Source organism: Emys orbicularis, chromosome 8, assembly GCF_028017835.1.
Source record: "Emys orbicularis isolate rEmyOrb1 chromosome 8, rEmyOrb1.hap1, whole genome shotgun sequence".
Taxonomy (NCBI): Eukaryota; Metazoa; Chordata; order Testudines; family Emydidae; genus Emys; species Emys orbicularis.
Window position 1 is genome coordinate 106,658,749 of NC_088690.1, and position 21,188 is coordinate 106,679,936.

The window sequence follows — 21,188 nt, forward strand, 5'->3', positions numbered from 1 at the left end:
CTAGTCCAGAAGCAAATTCCAAGCCCTTGGAGAGAATAGCTACACTTCCCAGGTCACTTAGTAAATTCCTCACTCCCCCTAGGAGGAATGACTAGCTTGAATCATGTCTGCCCTACTATTAAAACAGTCAATGCAGGAGTGAGGGCTCCTATTTGAGTTGTAGAGAAGTGTGGTAGAAGCTCAGGCCTTTTCTGCACACTAGTGTTCTTTGTTAATTTGTAATGGAAGAAGAGCGATTGGGGTAATGACACAGAAGCGCTTAGTTCATTTGTCTCTGGAATTAACCTTTCAAAACATAATCTCTAATACAAGAGGGGAGAAGCACCCAGTCCTCCCTGAGCAGGGCCTAGCAGTGCTCTTAGTGAAGTATTGACTCTAAGGGACACTACAGCCAGTGACAGTTATGCAGCAGCAGGGCTTTGCCTCTGGAACTATAGGGAAAAGCACAGCTCATGCTTCTGGCCAGGCAAGAGCCCATCTTTCAACTTCTTCCTCAGACACACCCGCTAGGAGAGTACAAGGCACTACCAGAGGAACCTATCGTATTGCAAACAAAATCTGTTACTTGTGAACAGTAAAACCCCACAATAATTGCTCTGAACAGTCAGGTACCTGAAAGGAAAGTCTCGGGTCAGTTTTCCTTCTCCAAACAGAAACGTACATCTCCATATAGGAATGTTAGAAAGATCATGGATATTTCCTTCAGGAAATTCATTCCATGTTAATTCTAACTTTGGAAGAAGGTGAGGAAGTGAGACTCTGCCCTTAAACTAGGGACACCAACAGGCATTAAGGGTCATCATGCACCTTGGGGGGGGGGGAGCGGAGGAGAACAGGGGCAAGAAAGTCAAAGTGCAGAGCCTGGAACTTTTCACAGATCATCATCAAAATCCTCATCTGTGCAAAAGAAGCTGCTACTTGGAGCAGTAAGACACTGAGGCACCCCACTAGAGCTAGCAAAAGGATCTGTAGAAGCAAAGGTCACAGCATCCTTGGATAAACAGTTTACTGGCATCACAGTGCCTGCCAAGCATAACCTGCCTTCATTGTTCTCTGCAACACCAGACACTGCCCTAATCAGGCAGTCCTTATATTTTCCAGAAAGCACACCCCCAATAGCTGCATGACTGATGTCAAAGGCAGTCTGCCCCCTGGCAGCCAGTGTGGTGCTATGAAGCTTTGAGGCATATTTCTGTGCTGTACGCTTATTGTTGGTGAAGCTCTTTTCAGTTTGGGCACCTGTGCCTGGAGATTCAGAATCTTCCTCCTGCTGTGGATATCCATCCGACATTAGAAAGTTTCCTTCAGAGGCCCTCTGTGTCTCTAACTTCCAACTGCTCTTCTGTGCTGCAAGGGTTATGTAACCATTATTACAGCTGCTAGGAGACAGGAGAAATTTTCCCCACTTGGACACGGTGACATTAGTTGACTCTGGAGCTTGTGTATTCTCAGGTACCCAAAACTCACTGATAGCAGGAACCACAACGCTGTTACATCTATAATCTCCACAGTCCTGGTCAGCTACAGTTGTTGAATCTTTCCTGCTCTGTAACAAGAAAACAAAATGGCTGTGCTTGCTGGCGCTATAGCCTAACTACAGTGAGCCTGGTGAACACAGAACTGACAAGACAGACGTGCAAGAAGTAATCCTGTTCTTCCAACCAGCCTCACTGTTATTCCTCATCACTTCACTTTCCAGTCAGAGGTGAGATTGGTACAGAGCTAGCTATTCTGACGTATGGTGAAAAAGAACAGTCATGAAACAGAACCCACTCTGCCCAGGTCAGCTCTACTGTCCAAAGAATAGGAGCTGTTTTGAAATTGTATTTCACTAGAGGTTGAGTATATCCAAATATTTCATTTCACTTACACAAAGCTCATAAAAATACACATCACTTAATTAGTCGCCAGCATATAATCCTAAATATGCAGATGAAAGGGGAACCCTGCTGGTTTGCTCTCCTGACCTCTATTGGGCTGTCTATACACTAGCTTTCTAGGTACCTATCTTGCCCCATCACTGTAGTATCTGAGTGCCTCACAATCTTTAATGTATTTACCCTCACAATACCCCCAGGGTCAGGGCAGTGCTATTATTCCCATTTTACAGATGGAGAAGACTAACCCTAAGTGACTTACCCCAAGGTACCACAGGAAGTCTAGCAGAGCAGGACACTGAACCTGGGTCTCCCATGTCCAAGGCCATAAACCATCCAGCCTCTTTCTCCTCCCCTCAATGAGGGAATAAGCTACACCACTAAGCACCTGTTAAACTGGGGTCCACACTAGCAGTTATACTGATTTTGTTATTTTGGTTAAAAACAATTCACATCGCTAACTAAAATATAGTTATACTGGTATAAAATGGTTTACAACCAGCGCTCAGACTGGGAAAGCTCAGGAAACCAGGACATTTGGTGTTTGGGTGTAGCTCAGCAACTCTTCTTTAGTCAGCTGCCCAGGGTGCAGTTTCATCCAATCCCTGGTTTGGAAAAGGAGGCCTGCTTGGAAGAATTATGGGCTGGAGGTTGGCCCTTTATTTACTGAAGTTGTATTTCACGCCTCTCAACCATAGAACAAATGAAACTGAACTAAGAAAGGGGCAGAGTAAAGAATTATTTGTGAAATCTCTTCACTGACTGCATATTCGGCAAACTCGATACTCGTTACCACCCTCTGACTGACTCCTGCACAACAGGGCCAGAGCCACCCACTACACTGTTACTGCTTGATACAACAAGCAGTCACTGCCCAATTGTGGCAAAAGCAAGGAAAGCATGATACCAGGAGCAGCGAGGAAGTCCAGCCAAGTCCAGTGCTAGCCTGGGAAGTTGGAGACCCAGGTTCAATTCCATGCTCCACCACAGACTTCCTGTGTAACCTTGGGCAAGTCACTTAGTCTCTCAGTTCCCCATCTGTAAAATGGGGATGGTTAGCACATCCCCATTCTGAACAAGGGATAAATACATAAGGTTGTGAGGTGCTAGGATACTTACATGACCCCCCCCCCATTACCACACTATATAAGGTCAATAGGGAAAAGTCAGTAGAGTAGCTGGGCTAACAGGAGATTTTGACAGCAGCCCTAAGCTATAGCCAACTTACTGGTGAGGAGCATGCAATCACTGCATGCTGTACTGATGGGAGACTCAGGCAGAGGGGGTTAGTTTACACAGAAACAGCACTATATTTGCCTAACTATAACCTTCAAAGATAAACTACTGTTATGCAGATTTAGTCCTCTTGCCTCCCCACCTCCCCGAAACAGATGGTTACATGGAAGGGTGGGGGAAAGGAGGGGAAATGACTTTTATAACAACCTTTGAATGAAGCACAAACACAAGGCCAAAGAAAATAATTTAGAGGTAGGAAACATTTGCTGCAACAAAATACCTCAAAGGTTTTGACTTTCTTGGCTTGGCCAGTGAGCCCATAAATTCCCTTTTCCTCAAAGCACTCCAGAGCATCGTTGTGGCAGAAGCTGCTCTTGCGTTTCCTGGTGGGGGAGCAGGAGATGGGAATTCATAGAGACGTTAGATTAGCTCAGATGGGAAATTTCATAGATTAAAAAAGTGTAGATCTGCCAAGAGGTGAGGTTTTCATCCCCAAGTACCCAACACTCCTCAGGTCAGTTTGGATTGGTCACTGCAGCCTCAGTGAACATGTCCAAAATACTGCCCAACAAATCCCCACCATCAAGCTAAAATAAGCCTTACGGAAGAAGTTATTTTTGCACCTTTGTTCTTCCACAATGTTCTTTTTATGGGAGTACATCTGCTCTCTGTCTGTATACACCTCCTCCTCCTGATCTTCACTGTCCTTGTCCAGATACTTATTCCACCGGCTGACCAAGGGATTGAATTCCACATCTTCTTCCTACAACGTTGTAGAATGACTCAGAATGACTCCTCCAAGGAGCCCCCACAGGTGGAGTCACCACAGAGATACTAAAAGTCCTAACTTTCATTGGCTTCAATAAGAATTGAGCGTGCTCAGCATTTCATGGGAAGAGATCCCAAACTGAGCTGTATTAGTGGTTATGTTCCAAAACATCATCATGGAGCAGAGCTTCCACACATCCTTTTCCATTCACACACTGTCCTGGAGCCTCCCCACTCACGGGCTAGTTTCTCCATTTGTTTTATAGCTAGCACACAGTCTTCAGAACAATTTAGAGGGAACACTGGCCGCTGCACTACATGGCACCGTCTTTGCTACTTTACAATTGGTTGGTGTTTGATTTAGCTTTGTAGATACCATTTGTCTCATAGTGTCTTACCTGCCAGCCCACGTTTTCTTCCTGTGGAACTCCTGTGTTCTCTTTGTCATTATTCACTGGTTCCTCTATACACCTAAAAATAAAAGATTTAGTCTAGGGTTCCTAGGTATTTGTCTTATATCTATATGCACCTAACCATTAGCACCAGGGACAGAGAGCAGGAACAAAAATATGTAGGAAAACAAGTCCACAGAACAGCAGATGTGAACTATAGGATTTGCCAGTGGAAATAGTAACGCCCATTTCCCAGATATCTGCAAGTGGACTGGGTGGTTGGCGGAAGGACTCCTTTCTCCTGCCCAGTCAGAGTAGTAAGGCTCCTTTACAACAGTCAATGCTCAAATGACCCATTCATTTTTAATCATCATGAGTGATATGGGAGTGTGCCTTTCAGGGCAGCCTGCTTAATCCCACAGATTCTACACTAATCAGTTAGGAAAAAAGTCAAATTCTTCTTAAAGCCCATTGAGAACAGAAATAGTTTCCTCCCCACACAGAAAAATATAGAAAAGCCTAATGCTGAAGCACTACACATACTTCAGCTAGTTTTGACTGACTACTGCAAACAAGCAGAAGGTTCTACTGACAGCTAGGAAGTTTGAGATCAGTCTCCCACAACTGAATTCTATGGTGATGGAAACAGAAAACCAGTCAGATTTTCCAGCACAGTGGCCATTACACCCAAGCTACTGACAATAACAAACTTCTCAGCACTAGCAGTGGGGAATGCCCACTGATACTTAATGGAAACTACTTGAATTCCAACACTGCAAACAAGGAGGTGGGGATTTTCATTTAGCCTCCCAACCTGACAGTACTAATCCAACACTGCTTAACAGAGTATGCAATAGGTCACCACTCCCACAGTCAGTCAGGAAGTAAACAAGAAGGGCCAGTTTCAAAGATCATCCACTGCATTTTTGCATGTGAACTATGTAAACGCAATTTATCAACTGAACTTATTTGACAGGACTTCTAGTGAAAAAACAAGGTTAGGACAATATGTTCCATGGATAATTTGTCCCTAAGATCTGTTTGACATGACTGTGTTCCACATCTTTGCAACTGTAAGAAATTCACTCCCTCCAGAGATCAGCTTAGGTAGTTTCCATTTAGAGGTCTGATATGATGAGTGCATTAATTGAGACTTGCATATTAAAATAAAGGAACAGATAAGAAATACTCAGTACTCTACCAAGATGTTCCCTCAGCTGCCACCTCCGTCCCAGCCCGCAGCAAGTTTAATTTTTGGACATGGCGTCTACAGTCAGACCCAGAGCCTTGGCCATAGGCCTGAAAAGGAAATTAAGACAGAGATGAGGGCTGAGATGCTAGAGAGGCCTCGCTCTGGCTCTAGCATGACACAAAGAAACAGTCTCCCCACACTCACCTTTAGCAGCATCTGCTTCTCACCACATACTTTGCAGCTCCATTTTTTGCTCTTTTTAACCTTAGAGAATGATTGGAGGAGAGCAGTCAGCACTGAGTCTAATAGCAGGGATGTGCCATTTGCCTTCAGGCCCCAACTGCCCAGCACATAGGGAGACATCACCCACCTGTACTGCTCCAGGCTAACACTGGCTGCTGCGGCTTGTCTCCCTTCAGCTGGACAGATCTCTGAGCCCCTGCAGTGCCCTCAACAGACCTCAGCCCTCTGAGGCCAGAGCACCCCTATAGAACCCCCTTGGCCAGAGCCGCTGCAGGACACCCCCAAGACCTCACTCCCCTCCCCACCCTAACCGTCCTGGAACCCAAGACCTCACCACCCCCCCAGGCCAGAGTCCCATGCAGGACCCCCCTGCCAAGACCTCCCCCAAGCACCAACTCCTGGAGGAATTCTGCGCCACTGCGCACATGCAGAATTCACATTCCCTGCAGATTTTTTTTTCCTCTGCAGAAAATACATTATGTTGGAGAGGCGCTGCAGTTAAGCCTTTCGCCCACCAGAGGCTGCTCTGGCACCAGAACAGAGGGCAGCTGGCTCACGGGCCATTGCAGCCAGCAGGCAATAGGGAGAAGAGGCTACGTTCCTCACAGCGCCCTGCATGCAGGGCCAGGTCAGGAGGCATAGGATATGGGGTGGGCAGACGGAGCGAGGCACACAGGGCTGCTGGGAGGGTCACAGACTAGGGTTCAGATGGGCTAGTGTGGGAGGACAGACTGGAGTGGGGGGCTGAATAGGTGCAGGACACAAGGGAATGGGGGCGACTCGGCGGGGGTGCAGGGACACAAGGGGACGGGGGTGCAGGGATACAAGGGGACGGGGGTGGCTGAGCAGAGCTCAGGGACACAAGGGGTAGCTGAGTAAGGGTGCACGGACACATGGGGATGGGGGCAGATGTGCCTGACTGAAAGAGAGGCTAGGGGTCAGCCAGAGTTTGCATAGGGGAGGCTCCCAACTCCCTAACAATCCCCCCACCCAAAAACCCCAACTGTTCTATACTTCTCCCACCCACACCCAACAACTCTCCAGGTTCACTCCTAGGATCCTTCCCAGCAATTATTTCCCTCTACCACAGCTCCTCCGTTACCCTGACTTCCCCAAGCCTTTGAACTGCTTCTAAGGGGTGCAGTAAATAAGCTACTGTATTGTAGTTTAAAAGAATTATTACTCAAATTCTGTATTTAATCTACAACCCTAATTATCGCACTTAACTCACCCGATTAACTCAAAAAAATTAATCGAGATTAATCAGTTTTAATCACACTGTTAAATAGAATATCAATTGAAATTTATTAAATATTTTTAGATGTTTTTCTACATTTTAAAATATATTGATTTAAATTACAACACAGAATACAAAGTGTACAGTGATCACTTATTATTTTATTACAAAGATTTGCACTATAAAAAAGATAAATGAAATAGTATTTTTCAATTAATCTCAGACAATATCGTAATGCAATCTCTATCGTCAAAGTGCAACTTACAAATGTAGATTTTTTTTGATTAGGTAACTGCACTCAAAAACAAAACAATGTAAAACTTTATAGCCTACAAGTCCACTCAGTTCTACTTCGTGTTCCATCAATCACTAAGACAAACAAATTTATTTACATTTACGGGAGATAATGCTGCCGGTTTCTTATTTACAATGGTCACCTGAAAGTGAGAACAGGCCTTCACATGGCATTGTGTAGCCAGCACTGCAAGGTATTTACGTGCCAGATATGCTAAACATTCGTATACCCCTTCAGGCTTCGGCCACCATTCCAGAGAACATGCTTCCATGCCGATGACGCTCGTTAAAAAAAAATGCGTTAATTAAATCTGTGACTGAACTCCTTGGGGGAGAATTGTATTTCTCCAGTTCTATTTTACCCGCATTCTGCCATATATTTCAAGTTATAGTAGTCTTGGATGATGACTCAGCACACATTGTTCATTTTAAGAACACTTTCACTGCAGATGTGACAAAATGCAAAGAAGGTACCAATGTGAGATTTCTAAAGATAGCTAAAGCACTTGACGCAAGGTTTAAGACTGTGAAGTGCCTTCCAAAAATCTGAGAGGGATGAGGTGTGGAGTATGCTTTCAGAAGTCTTAAAAGAGCGGGAACTACAGAACCCGAACCACCAAAAAAGAAAATCAACCTTCTGCTGGTGGCATCTGACTCAGATAATGAAAGTGAACATCCGTCAGTCTGCACTGCTTTAGATCGTTATAGAAACCCCTCATTAGCATGGATGCATGTCCTCTAGAATGGTGGTTAAAGCATGAAGGGACATATGAATCTTTAACGCATCTGGCACAAATATCTTGTGACACCAGCTACAACAGTGCCATGAGAACACCTGTTCTTACTTTCAGGTGACATTGTAAACAAGAAGCAGTCAGCATTATCTCCTGACAATGTAAACAAACTTGTTTGTCTGAGTGACTGATTGAACAAGAAGTAGGACTGAGTGGACTTGTAGACTCTAAAGTTTTACATTGTTTTATTTATGAATAGTTATTTTTTGTACATAATTGTACATTTGTAAGTTCAACTTTCATGATAAAGAAATTGTATTACAGTACTTGTATGAGCTGAAATGAAAAATACTATTTATTTTGTTTATAGCACAAATATGTGTAATAAAAAATATAAAGTGAGCACTGTACACTTTGTTTTCTGTTTTGTAATTGAAATCAACATTTGAAAACATCCAAAAAGTTAAAATCAATGGTATTCTATCATTATTTAACGTGATTAACCGCAATTAATTTTTTTTTAATCATGTGATTAATCACGATTAATTTTTTTAATCGTTTGACAACCCCAGTATTAATATACCTAGTAAGGAATCTATTTGTCAAAACCCATCTCTTTTGGTGTCTGTATTGTTACAGACACACTTGCTGACAGGCATTTTGAAAGAAATGACCAAAGTAACTGAAACTCGTGTGATTATATTGTATAAATTTGACAACTAAAACATGCAGAATTTTAAATGTTTGGTGCAGAATTCCCCCAGGAGTAAGGACCCCGCCCCGACCTCAGCCCCCCCGGGCCAGGCCCGGCCCCCCCGCAGCTTCCCCAAGACCTCAGCCCCCCGCAACACCTGCCCCCCCCGGGCGAGAACCCTCCGCAGGACCTCCCCATGGCCCCTCCGCCGTTAACTCCTCAAGCTGCCCCACCTGGTGGACCTGGAAGGTGCCGCAGGAGCAGCACCTCAGCACCTGGAACCGTTGCCCCATCCCGTGAGCGGCCGCCCTGAGCTGAGCTCCGCCGACCCCTCCAGCGCGCGGGGACCCTCCCGCGGCACCCGCCGTTCGTGCCTGGCTTCCGGTCACACACACTGGCCTCTACTTCCGGTGGAGAGACAGTCCCCCTGCCAGCTGGGCGCTCTGTGGTACCTACTCCTCGCCAGTCCTCCAACCCCGCCCCCTGCCGAAGTTGCTGAGGCTCCTCTTGCGCAGAGCCCCGCCCGGGGAATGGCATGATGGCGGCGGCGGCGGCACCCCCTCCTCCCCCGGCAGAGCCCCGCGCGGGGGGCAGGCTCGGGTTTGTGGTGCCGGGGGGCGGCGCGGAGGAAAGGGAGTTCCGCGGGGAGGGCTGAGCTCGGCCCCCCACGGGTGTTTTGTGTGTACGCGCCTGTCTCTCCGCTTTATGGCCATGCCGCCCAGTGGCTGACTGAGGAACTGCAGCTCAACACCAGCCTGAAAGCACGGGTGGTTTTCCCTGCTTAGGTCTGTGCCATTTGTAAAACCGGCCTCTGGATGCTGCAACCGCCTTCAGAGCACTGACATGTCAATAAGAGCAGCTGGTTGCGCCAGTCCCCCGTGTCTGTTCACCTCTTCCCCACTCCAGCTGCTCTGCATGCTTTCTCCTTCCTTCCCCCCTGCCCTGGCTCTTACCCACTCCCTTCTACAGCCCCTCTTCCTTGCCATGTCTCTCTGCTCAGCAGATCCTCCAAACTGAACTCCACCCTAACGTTTGCCATCACTCTGCTTGCATGTTGCATCCCTTTCTCTATGTCTGTTTAGTCTGTTTACACTGGGCACTCTTTGGGGCAGGGGTTGTTTATCTAACTTTGTACAGGGCCTAGCATCAACAGGCCCTATTCTAGATTAGTCCTAAATTCTACCATTCTATAATCAATCCAATACCTTTGGTACCTCACAAGAAGCCTCCCCCAACTCAGACTGATATTTGTCATTATACCTTCAAGGTTCATCCAGCAATTTTCTATCAGTGTTCACAAGCAAACAGATCTTTCATTTGCTTTTGGGTATATAATGTGAGACATTGGGTATCAAGTGCTTGGTTAAATGGATTCCCTCTTCATCCATTTAGTTTGTAATTAGGCAGTAGTCCATGCAGTTTAGTGTTGATGGGTCTAATAACCTCTAGATGTTTGGTTTCTTTATAGGATTAAGCAGTACAATTTTCTTCCTTCCCCACTGGTACTAAAACTGCTTTTCTTTACTATTAGCACAGCTCCTTGACTGTTCAAATGCAGTCATCAGTGGTAAAGTAAGTTTATTTGCTATTTTTTAGTATTTGTACTGCTGCAGCATCTTGGAACCCATCATAGATCAGCCCCCCACTGTGCTAGGTGCTGCACACCAACATTAATTTCCTTCATATCCCAGCTTCTCTCTCCTCCAGGCTGGTTGGTTGGTTGGTGTAAATTTTTTAAGAATCCCCAGACCTGTTTTTTTAATCAATTTTCCCCCATAAGCTCTTCCTCACTCCCAATGTTTTTTGAAGACAACCATTTGTGGGTGTTTCAATGCCATTTCCCCTCCTCGCTACTTAATGACCTCTGTTACTCATGAGCACACTAGCAGTTTAAATGCCCAGAATCTATGTACCCAGAAAGTGTTTGTTCCATAGAAGCAGCAGACATTTTAAAGATTTTAATGAGAAAAAAATATTCAGGATTTGAAGCTCTTCTATTCCCCTATTTCAGATCACACAGGAGTACATGCCAAATAACTATAGCTTCCTTGGCCAATCAAATCCTTAAGTCTAGATATAGGCAACAAGGAATCTTTCTATATAGTACTTACAAAGAGTTATTACTAGAATTTTCAATTTTAGGAGAAAACCCAGCAAGAGTGGGCTGGAGGGCACATTAGGCCAGCCAGAGTTGCTGGCAGCTTATTCCATGTGACTTTGGAAGATTTTTTTTTTTTTAATGTAAGGGGGGGGGGGTGTAAAAATTTTTATTTCTAAATATCAGCCATAAATTTGCCTAAGTACCAAAAAACAGGAAAGCGTCCAAAAACCTTTCTGCACAGGATCTCTCTGACCTTTTCAAATAGAAAATCAACATAATCTGCCTTGACCTCTCCTCTCTGCCTTTTCTGTCTGTCTTGAGTCAGGCCCTTTCCTTATCCCTTGACTACTGTCATCTACTCCTCTCTGCGCTTGATACCAGTTATATTTTTCCCAAGTCCATTCAAAATGCTGCTGGCTCTTCTCTTTGAGCACATCACTCCTTTCAGTCTTTCCTGGCTTGCAATCTCTACTGTATTAGATATTCTTGCCTTTACCATTTAGCCCCAGCCTATCCGATCTAAAGTACTGAGCTGTTAATTACCCCACCTTTGCTCTTGCATTGATGCCAACATCAATTGCCCATGTATCTTTAAGGCAACTCCATACTTTCTACTACGCCACTAGCTGTGTATTGAAAATCTTCCCATCAAAATGTGAGACCTTTATCCTCTTAAATCCCTCCTTAAAACCTACCTCTGCCCTAAAACATACAAATCACTGCTGGCTGACTTAGGCAAGTGCAAGCTGCAACTTGTGTTTCTGCTGTTCATGTCCTCCCAACCCACCCCCATCCTATTTGTTTGTTTTGTCCACCTACTGAAGTCTGTCCAAAACCTAGACTTGTGAGCTTTCTGGGGCAGGAACCATCTTTTGTAACTTGTCCATACAGTGTCTGGCACAATACAGTGCATCTCTTATACTTGATGGTGGTTCCTTGGAGTTACAATTTAGGGGTGATTATATTACATCCTCTGGATTATTAGCCAAAATTCTTGGTGTAAGCTTAACTCAAAAAGCTTGCTTCCATGTGGAAACATCTGATGTATAATAATAATAATAATAATATATGGAGATATACCTATCTCATAGAACTGGAAGGGACCCTGAAAGGTCACTGAGTCCAGCCCCCTGCCTTCACTAGCAGGACCAAGTACTGATTTTGCCCCAGATCCCTAAGTGGCCCCCTCAAGGACTGAACTCACAACCCTGGGTTTAGCAGGCCAATGCTCAAACCACTGAGTTATCCCTCCCCCCAATATTCCAAAGTCAATAAAAAACAAAAACAAATGTTTAAGTTGTTCAGTGCCCCAGGACTGCTGTAGTAGTTGGCAAAGGCTTTTCCACAAAAGCCGCAGACCTACCTTGATTAAAATAATCATGAAGGTGACCACTGCAATCCAGAGAGAAGGACATGTTTTTGCATCCCCGTAGCGATTAATCTGTGTGCAATTGCAGTCTCCTAGCATTGATACTGTGAGGGAGATGGGAATTGTGTGGAAGGGATAGGGAGAGAAAAGTGAGACCCTGGAGCCCGAGTCAGGTGACACAGGCCAGCCATTGGGTCTACTGCCTTAGGCAACAATCACAGACATACAACCTAGCTATGGAGTGAGGAAAAATCATATGCTCAGACACCTTGAGGGTAAGCAGTGTTCAGCTGATAAAGTGAAAGCCAGTCCAGGGCTGTGTGTGTATTCTGGTTCATTTATTGAGCACATGACAAATCAGACATAGACAATGTAAAATCACATGTATTATCTGTACTTAAAAAAATTACAATAAATTACTGAAGAATTAATAAAGCAATTTTACTAGAGCTGCTCTCCAGAGGTACATGACAGAGGAGGCAGAGAATTAAGAAATATGCATTGGTTGTGAATACAGAGAGAACACCACAAAAGGAAGTAACACTGAACATCGCATAAAATGGTACCTTTCTTGGGAACATCCATCAGCTGGCTCCAGTCTTTGTCATCCCCATCTGTTCTGAACACCAGCCTGAAGCACCAATGTGGCTCACCCTCAGTACTGGGTCTGCACCAGCCACATGCCAACATTCTCACTCTCTGCCAGTGAGGCACATGCCACTGGAACACAGATGCTTTTGTAATGAGATGAACATGTCTGTATGAAAAGAAATGATGCTTCCTGGGAGGCGAGGCCCTCCCACAGGGAGGTTACCATTCCCAAATGGAGCATCTACTTTCCGCTGGTCCACAGTTAATTTGCAGAGGGTAATCTGTAGCTGCACTCCCTCCAGCTATATAAGCTTTTAAACTTGCGGGTGAGCTAGTCTGTTCAGATTTCAGCGATTAGAGTGATGGCTGAGAGGAGAACACCACAACTTTCCTCCCGCTTCTGCTTTCCTTCTCAGGACTGAGGGGTAAACAGCTCTTTGGACTCCTGTTGCACAGGAGGCCTGGAGATGCACATGCTCCTGGAAAGCACTGTACTTCAGAGAGGCTACAAGGAACAGTCACAGTGGCACCAGGTGCTCATGTAAGTTTTCTGCCTCATATAGATCAGATCTGCTCTGGTCCTGTCCACAGTGAGAAACTGATCTGCTAAGTGATACATTTGCTCTGTGATAATTTAGTGATTGACATGGGTTCTGTAAACCTGGGTCATACATTGATATTCGACTGATTTATGACAAATTTACTATGGATCTTATTAAAAATTGGATCCATCATTAGTATATTAAAATGAAGTAAATAATTTCCTGACAATATAATTACATAGATATTTTTCTTTTAAAAGCTAATGGCTGTGATGACAGAAAGGTTGTGAACAAACTAATGTCAGGAAAACAAGAGTAAGAAAAACAGATCTGTGTACCGACAGCTTGTAACAACTAGGCTCCAATAAGTTGATTTCCAGTTCAGGACTTGCCTCCATGATCTAACCCCTTGGCAGACCCAATATCTATTACAGCCCTACTGCTTCTTATGCATCAATGCCAAGGAGCTTGTGGCTTCAGACACAATTCAAAACCACCAATTCCTTGTCAAAGAGTTAAAAACAGAGGCTTAGAAAACAGTGTTTACATGAAACCTTCTTCTAAAATGTTGAAAAACCACACGCTACTGGGCAAATCACATCCAATAGAAGCCTCCAGATCTGAGAAACTACTGCATTCAAATCTCAGGATGCTGGGATCAATGGGATACAATTGCAATACATCTGCCAAGGTACAGCACAGTATCTAAGAACCTAATAAGACTATTTTATAGGCCAAGGACCTAGAGCACTTAGACATACTGCTTAGATCACAGAGTGGCAGCCAAAGACGTACAGAGTTTGAAGCTGGGCTGCATCTTCTGTACAAAACTACCCAGGAACCTACAGCAAATGAGGGCAGGGCATGGAGTGGCTGTGTTTGAAATAAAACTTCATTTAAAAAAGATAGCCAGAGGCAGACATGCATAATTTACAGTGGTAATTGCAAGCCTTAGGGGCTATTAGGTTCTAATAGCTTTCATGCTCTTGAGAATGTAATGTAATTCCACCAAGCAGGGTCTCCAGAGAGGTGTCTATGTTAAACAGCCACTGTGACAAGCCACTTATTCAGCAGAATCTACTGTAGTTGTTGTGTAGTTATTGGTCTCGGTAAAAAACTCCTGCCATCTGTCCAATGTCTATAGCCTCACCCTTTATCACCTGAGACATTACTGCTTTCCTTGAGTTCAGCCTGACACTGAGGAGGAGAGATCATAGTCACTGGATGAGCTGAACTGCCTCTCTACTTTCTTCTGCTCCTTTATCTTCAGGCCAATGTCAACCTTCTTCTCAAAGTAGTTGACCAGGGCTGTCTCTGTAAGCATGGAAGCCAAGACCTGCTCAAAGGAGATAGACCAGTCAGTGTCAATGGTGCTGCCATACCTTGCAGCTGAACTGCTAGCTTCACAACCAACTAGGACTGTGTCATCTGCAATATCTTCACACTGCAGGGAACCCGTGCTGACCATGGAGTAGGAAGACATGGACATATCGTCTTTGGTTTCATCATCTGACAGGAGCTGTATAGGAGATCCTGGTCCTTCTCCACCATCCCCATCTCCTGGAGTTTGTTTTTCCTGCTGGGTTTTTCCAGCCTGGATATCGCCGGAAGCTCTGTCTCCAGGGTCAGCTTGGGGTTGCTGCTCCACTGCTGAATTTTGACTGTGTTCAGACATTGGTGACTCCTCTTCACTCACAGCATCCTGGGTATTATTTGCTTTGCAGTCATCAGTCTTCTTCATGGGTCGGTTGGAGAATTTTTTTCCAACCTCCCCAATTCGTAGGAGGAGGCTGGCTACAGTGGCAATGGCATGGTACAGCTCTTGTTCCACTGGGTCCTCACTGAACATGTTGTAAAGGGTCTTGCATAACTCTATAAACTGCTCCTTTAAAAACAGGAAATGAAACCACAGGTTAGACTATGAAACCTCCACTAAATCTACAATGGTGGATGAAACTATGAGCCACCTACTAAGAAGCAATGACTCCTATTAGAGATCATCCTGTATTAGATCATGCCCTCAAGTAGCAGCTTATGTTTTCATTTACTAATATATAGTCCAATATTTTGCATAGTGCTCCATCTTCTAAAGGTAGTGGAAACCCTAGGCAGTGTGTAATCAGGGGAATGGCACTGAGGGGATGTTTGAAGCACACTGCACTAGAGGGGAGCTTTTGTTTAGAGTTCTAATAGGAGAAGGAGGGTTAAATGCACCTGATTTTCACCACTGGAAATATGTCTTAAGTTTGAAACAAAATTAGTTTAGTTTATAAGTAAAATCTCAAACTAGTCCCCCATCGGATGCACGTCCATATAACAGAACCACTAGAGTTTGACGTTATTAGAACTCTAAATATTGAAACAGCAAGCAATGCTGCAAGTAAGGATTAAAGTGTATTGGCAGAACTCTGAGCCTGTTGTATCCTGCCTTACTCCACCTCTGCTGTAAATCGCTCAACTGGAAACACATTCTCAGTTCACTTCCTACCTGGTTCATTTTGGGGAGATCCTTGATGGTTTCTTTCTTGGAATACTTTTCCTTGGCCCACATTCGCAGGTAGTATCTGTAATCCTGGGGGCTGGTACCCTTCTCCTCTGCAAGGCAAGGCCAGATCATTAGAGTCAGGGATTTAATGGATCGAGATGCCAAACCAAAAGACGGTTACTCACCGTTGTAACTGTTGTTCTTCGAGATGTGTTGCTCATATCCATTCCAGTCAGGTGTGCGCGCGCCGCGTGCACGATCGTCGGAAAACTTTTACCCTAGCAACACCCGGTGGGTCGGCTGTGGAGCCCCCTGGAGTGGCGCCCTCATGGCGCCGGATATATACCGCAGCCGACCCAGCGCCCCCTCAGTTCCTTCTTGCCGGCTACTCCGACAGTGGGGAAGGGGGGTGGGTTTGGAATGGATATGAGCAACACATCTCGAAGAACAACAGTTACAACGGTGAGTAACCGTCTTTTCTTCTTCGAGTGCTTGCTCATATCCATTCCAGTCAGGTGACTCCCAAGCCCCACCTAGGTGGCGGGGTCGGAGTGAGACATTGCTGTGTGCAGAACCGCTGACCCGAAAGCAGCATCGTCTCTGGATTGTTGCACCAGCGCATAGTGCGCTGCGAACGTGTGCACCGAAGACCACACTGCAGCTCTACAAATGTCCTGGATCGGGACTTGAGCCAGGAAGGCAGTCGAGGAGGCCTGGGCCCTCGTGGAGTGAGCGGTGAGGCGTGGCGTCGGGACACCGGCCAGGTCGTAACAAGCACGAATGCAGGACGTGATCCAAGAGGACAGGCACTGTGAGGAGACCGGTGAGCCCTTCATCCGGTCGGCCACCGCAACGAAGAGTTGCGTCGTCTTTCTAAACGGCTTTGTACGGTCAATGTAGAAAGCCAGGGCCCTGCGTACGTCCAAAGAATGCAGACGCTGGTCTTGACGAGTAGCGTGTGGCTTTGGATGGAAGACCGGGAGAAAGATGTCCTGGTTTACGTGGAAAGGTGAAACCACCTTCGGAAGAAAGGCAGGGTGGGGGCGAAGCTGCACCTTGTCCTTGTGGAACACCGTGTATGGGGGCTCGGACGTCAGCGCTCTGAGTTCAGAAACACGCCGTGCTGAGGTAATGGCTACGAGGAAGGCCGTCTTCCAGGATAAGTACAGGAGCGAACAGGTCGCTAATGGTTCAAACGGGGGCCCTGTGAGCCTGGAGAGAACAAGGTTGAGGTCCCACGTTGGAACCGGCTGGCGTATTTGTGGGTACAGCCGGTCCAAGCCCTTGAGGAATCTAACGACCATCGGGTTAGAGAAGACCGATGACGAGAGTTCTCCTGGGTGGAATGCCGAAATGGCGGCGAGGTGAACCCTGATTGAAGATACCGCCAAGCCTTGCTGTCTTAGTGACAGGAGATAGTCCAGTATGAGAGGGATAGGTGCCTGCAAGGGGGACGTAGCCCGTTGCTGACACCAACAGGAGAACCGCTTCCACTTGGCTAAGTAAGTGGACCGTGTAGAGGGCTTCCTACTTCCCAGCAGGATCTGCTGGACGGACTGCGAACATTGTTGCTCCGTCTGACTCAGCCATGGAGCATCCACGCTGTGAGGTGGAGCGATTGTAGGTCGGGGTGACACAGACGGCCGTGGTCCTGAGAGATGAGATCCGGACTCAAGGGGAGCGTGATCGGCGCTTGAACCGACAGCTCTAGCAGTGTGGTGTACCAGTGCTGCCTCGGCCAAGCGGGAGCCACTAGAATTACCCGTGCCTGGTCGGTGCGGATCTTGAGCAGCACCCTGTGGACAAGCGGAAATGGGGGAAAGGCGTAGAACAGGTGACCCTTCCACGTTAGAAGGAATGCGTCCGACAGAGAGCCTGGAGCTCGTCCGTAAAGGGAGCAGAATGCGTGGCACTTCCTGTTGGCCCGGGATGCGAATAGGTCGATCTGGGGAAATCCCCACCTCCGGAAGACGGAATAGATGACATCCGGGCGAATCGACCACTCGTGCGTCTGGAAGGACCTGCTGAGACGGTCCGCCAGCGTATTCTGGACTCCAGGCAGGAACGATGCGGTGAGATAGATCGAGTGGGCGATGCAGAAGTCCCACAAGCGAATGGCCTCTTGGCATAGGAGCGATGAGTGGGCTCCGCCTTGCTTGTTGATGTAAAACATGGCCGTGGTGTTGTCGGTGAGGACCAGCACGCAACGGCCCTGTAGGAAGTTGAGGAATGCCTGGCAGGCTAGGCGCACCGCCATCAGTTCCCGGACGTTGATGTGTAGGGCTAATTCGGAAGCGGACCACAGACCCTGGGTATGACGCTCCCCGAGGTGAGCGCCCCATCCTAGAGATGAAGCGTCCGTGACTAGGTGGAGGGAAGGTTGTGGGGCGTGAAAAGGCACTCCTGCACAGACCACTGCGCGATCCAACCACCAGGTGAGGGAGGTCAAGACCGAGGGCGGGACCGTGACCAGCATGTTCAGGTCGTCCCGGTGAGGACGGTACACCGATGACACCCAAGCCTGCAGTGGGCGAAGCCGCAGTCTGGCGTGGCTGGTTACGTAGGTGCACGAGGCCATGTGACCCAACAGGGTAAGGCATGTTCTTATGATGGTGAACGGAGATGCCCGCAGTCCATGAATGACGCGTGCGATGGACTGAAAGCGACCTTCTGGCAGAATGGCTCGTGCGCTTCTGGAGTCCAGGATCGCTCCAATGAACTCTATTCTCTGTGTTGGCACCAGAGTGGACTTCTCCCTGTTGAGTAGAATGCCCAGTTCGTGGAAAGTCTGTGTCACCATGTGGACGTGAGCTTGAACTTGGTCCCTGGTGCGGCCGCGCACCAGCCAGTCGTCCAAATACGGGAACAGCTGTACCCCTCGTCGGCGAAGGTATGCCGCGACGACTGCCAGACATTTCGTGAACACTCTGGGAGCCGAGGACAAGCCGAAGGGAAGGACTGCGAATTGGTAGTGCACCTTGTTCACTACAAATCGCAGGAAGCGCCTGTGAGGCGGATAAATAGCTATATGGAAGTAAGCGTCCTTCATGTCGAGGGCGGCGAACCAGTCTCCAGGATCCAGCGAGGGAATAATGGTCCCCAATGATACCATGCGGAACTTCAACTTTACTATGAATTTGTTGAGTCCGCGCAGGTCTAAGATGGGACGTAGACCCCCTTTCGATTTGGGGATCAGGAAGTAGCGGGAATAAAACCCCCTGCCCCTTAACTCCTGCGGAACCTCCTCTATGGCTCCCATAGAGAGGAGCCCAAAAACCTCCTGTGAAAGGAGTTGCTCGTGAGAAGGGTCCCTGAAGAGGGACGGGGAGGGGGAGTGGGAGGGGGGGGGCGAGGAAAATTGGAGGGCGTATCCCTTCTCCACCGTGCGAAGGACCCAACGGTCTGATGTTATAAGGGACCAAGCACGGTGGAAACGGGAAAGGCGATCCCGGAAGGGGGGAGATGAATCCTGGGTGCTGGTTCTGGTGCCGTCCTCGACCGCACCTTCAAAAGGCTTGTCTAGGCCCTGAAGGTGGTCTCGGCTGGCCCTGGTTCTGACCGGGTTGAGGGCCGGTCGACCGTCGCCTACCGCCTCGACCCCGCCTCCTGGCAAAGTCCTGTCTCGGGCGAGGCGGGGGAGGGTAGAACCTCTGAGGCTGGGGCCTGAAGGGTCTGCGTTGTGGACCCGGGACGTGCATCCCCAGAGAGCGCATCATTGTTCGAGAGTCCTTAAGGTTTTGGAGCCTCGAGTCTGTCTTTTCCGAAAACAGGCCCTGACCCTCAAAGGGCAAGTCCTGGAGGGTCTGCTGCAGTTCAGGTGGCAGGCCCGACACCTGGAGCCAGGAGGTTCGCCTCATAGCTATACCCGACGCTAGGGTCCTAGCGGCCGAGTCGGCTATATCCAGTGAGGTCTGTAGGGAGGTGCGTGCCACCCGCTTACCCTCCTCTACCAAAGTTCCGAACTCTTCCCTAGATTCCTGGGGAACCAGTTCCTTGAACTTCTCCATGGAGGACCAGGTGTTAAAACTATATCGGCTTAGGAGCGCCTGCTGGTTGGCCGCCCTAAGCTGAAGCCCCCCCGCGGAATAGACCTTGCGCCCGAACAAATCGAAGCGCTTAGCGTCCTTCGATTTCGGCGCTGCCGCCTGCTGACCATGGCGCTCCCGTGCATTTACTGATGAGACCACCAGCGAGCACGGTTGAGGGTGAGTGTACAAGTACTCATGGTCCTTGGAGGGTACAAAGTACTTCCTCTCCACGCCCTTGGCCGTGGGGGGAATAGAGGCCGGGGTTTGCCAGATGGAGGTGGCATTGGTCTGAATGGAGCGAATCAGCGGTAACGCGACCCTGGATGGGGTGTCCGCTGAAAGGATGTTCACGATCGGGTCGTGAACCTCCACGATCTCCTCCATCTGAAGGTCCATATTGCGCGCCACCCGGCGCAACAGGTCCTGGTGGGCCCGGAGGTCTATGGGGGGCGGACCCATGGCGGATGTCCCCGCTACCGCCTCATCAGGCGAGGAGGAGGAGGATACGCCCGGTGGCAAGGGGTCCAAAGGCAAGTCTTGCTCCAGGTGCTCCTGGAGCTGGGCCTCGCTCGTCCCAGTGTCTATGGCCTGCGCCGGCGTGGGCACTGGAGCCTCCATGCCCCCTGGCGGGGGGCGGGAGATGGTGGCCTCCGGGGCTCTGGGCTCAGAGCGTGCCGAGCGGGAGGCAGACGGTGGGGCCCCTTGGGCTTGGTGATAGGCCCATGGGGTCCAAAAGGACCAGTGAGCAGGTCCCTGCGTAGGGTCCTCTGCCATGTCCTGCGAGTGCCCGAAGTCCGCCGAAGCCGCCTGTCCCTGTGGAGGGTAGGCCGATCTAGAGGCCCCTTCAGAGGAGTGGGACGCGGATCTTGACGGCCATGGCGGTGCCGAACGCGAAGCATCCGTCCCCGGCTGGTGCGGTGCCGGTCGGTGCCGGTCGTAGGACGATCTGTCCCAGCGTGCCGGAGAATGGTGCCTGGATCGGGATCGGTGCCGGTAGCCCCGCCGGTGCCGCGATCCGGATCTGGAGCGGGACGACGATCGCGACGACACCCGGTGCCGGGAGCGGTCCCTCGATCGGCGCTCATACCGGTACCGGGAGGTGCGCCTCGAGTCCGATCGGTGCCGGCGGTCGCGACGGTGCCGAGATGTGGAGCGGCGCCGCGAAGAGGACCTCGACCGCGAGTACGACCGGCGCCGAGGTGATAGTCGGCGCCGGGACTCCGAGCGGCGTCGGGACCTGCTCCGAGACCTGGAGCGGTGCCGAGAGTCCACGGTTGGAGACGGTGGGCGCACCAGTGCAGGCTTGCCTCTCGACTGCACAATGCGCGGAGCCACCGGTGCCGGGAGCTGCGACGGTGCCGGCTCCGTGAGTGCGATCAGGTCCCTCGCGGTATTAAACGTCTCC

At 48.6% G+C, this 21,188-nt stretch overlaps 2 protein-coding genes and 1 long non-coding RNA gene across 4 annotated transcripts in view; all 3 read right to left on the reverse strand.

Annotated features, from left to right (window-relative positions):
* Positions 1–832: 832 nt before the first annotated feature.
* On the reverse strand, positions 833–4,269 carry LOC135882361 (uncharacterized). The gene is made up of 4 exons (XM_065409258.1): positions 4,258–4,269; positions 3,737–3,876; positions 3,394–3,496; positions 833–1,546 (listed from the first exon to the last, which is right to left on the reverse strand). The coding sequence occupies exons 1-4, from the start codon at positions 4,267–4,269 to the stop codon at positions 872–874; spliced, it is 930 nt and encodes a 309-aa protein (XP_065265330.1). The 3' UTR covers positions 833–871.
* Positions 4,270–4,278: 9 nt separating this feature from the next.
* LOC135882198 (uncharacterized) lies at positions 4,279–5,731 on the reverse strand. The gene is made up of 3 exons (XR_010561590.1): positions 5,670–5,731; positions 5,475–5,572; positions 4,279–4,352 (listed from the first exon to the last, which is right to left on the reverse strand). It is a non-coding gene; the product is annotated as an uncharacterized LOC135882198 (long non-coding RNA).
* Positions 5,732–12,454: 6,723 nt separating this feature from the next.
* TBC1D9B (TBC1 domain family member 9B) overlaps positions 12,455–21,188 on the reverse strand; it is a 43,579-nt gene continuing 34,845 nt past the window's right edge. For both annotated transcript variants that reach the window (XM_065409221.1, XM_065409220.1), the window contains 2 exons: positions 15,759–15,865; positions 12,455–15,155 (listed from right to left, as the gene is read on the reverse strand). In XM_065409221.1, coding sequence (XP_065265293.1) covers positions 14,457–15,155; positions 15,759–15,865 — 806 coding nt within the window. In that variant the 3' untranslated portion in view covers positions 12,455–14,456. The remainder of the gene's footprint in view (positions 15,156–15,758; positions 15,866–21,188) is intronic.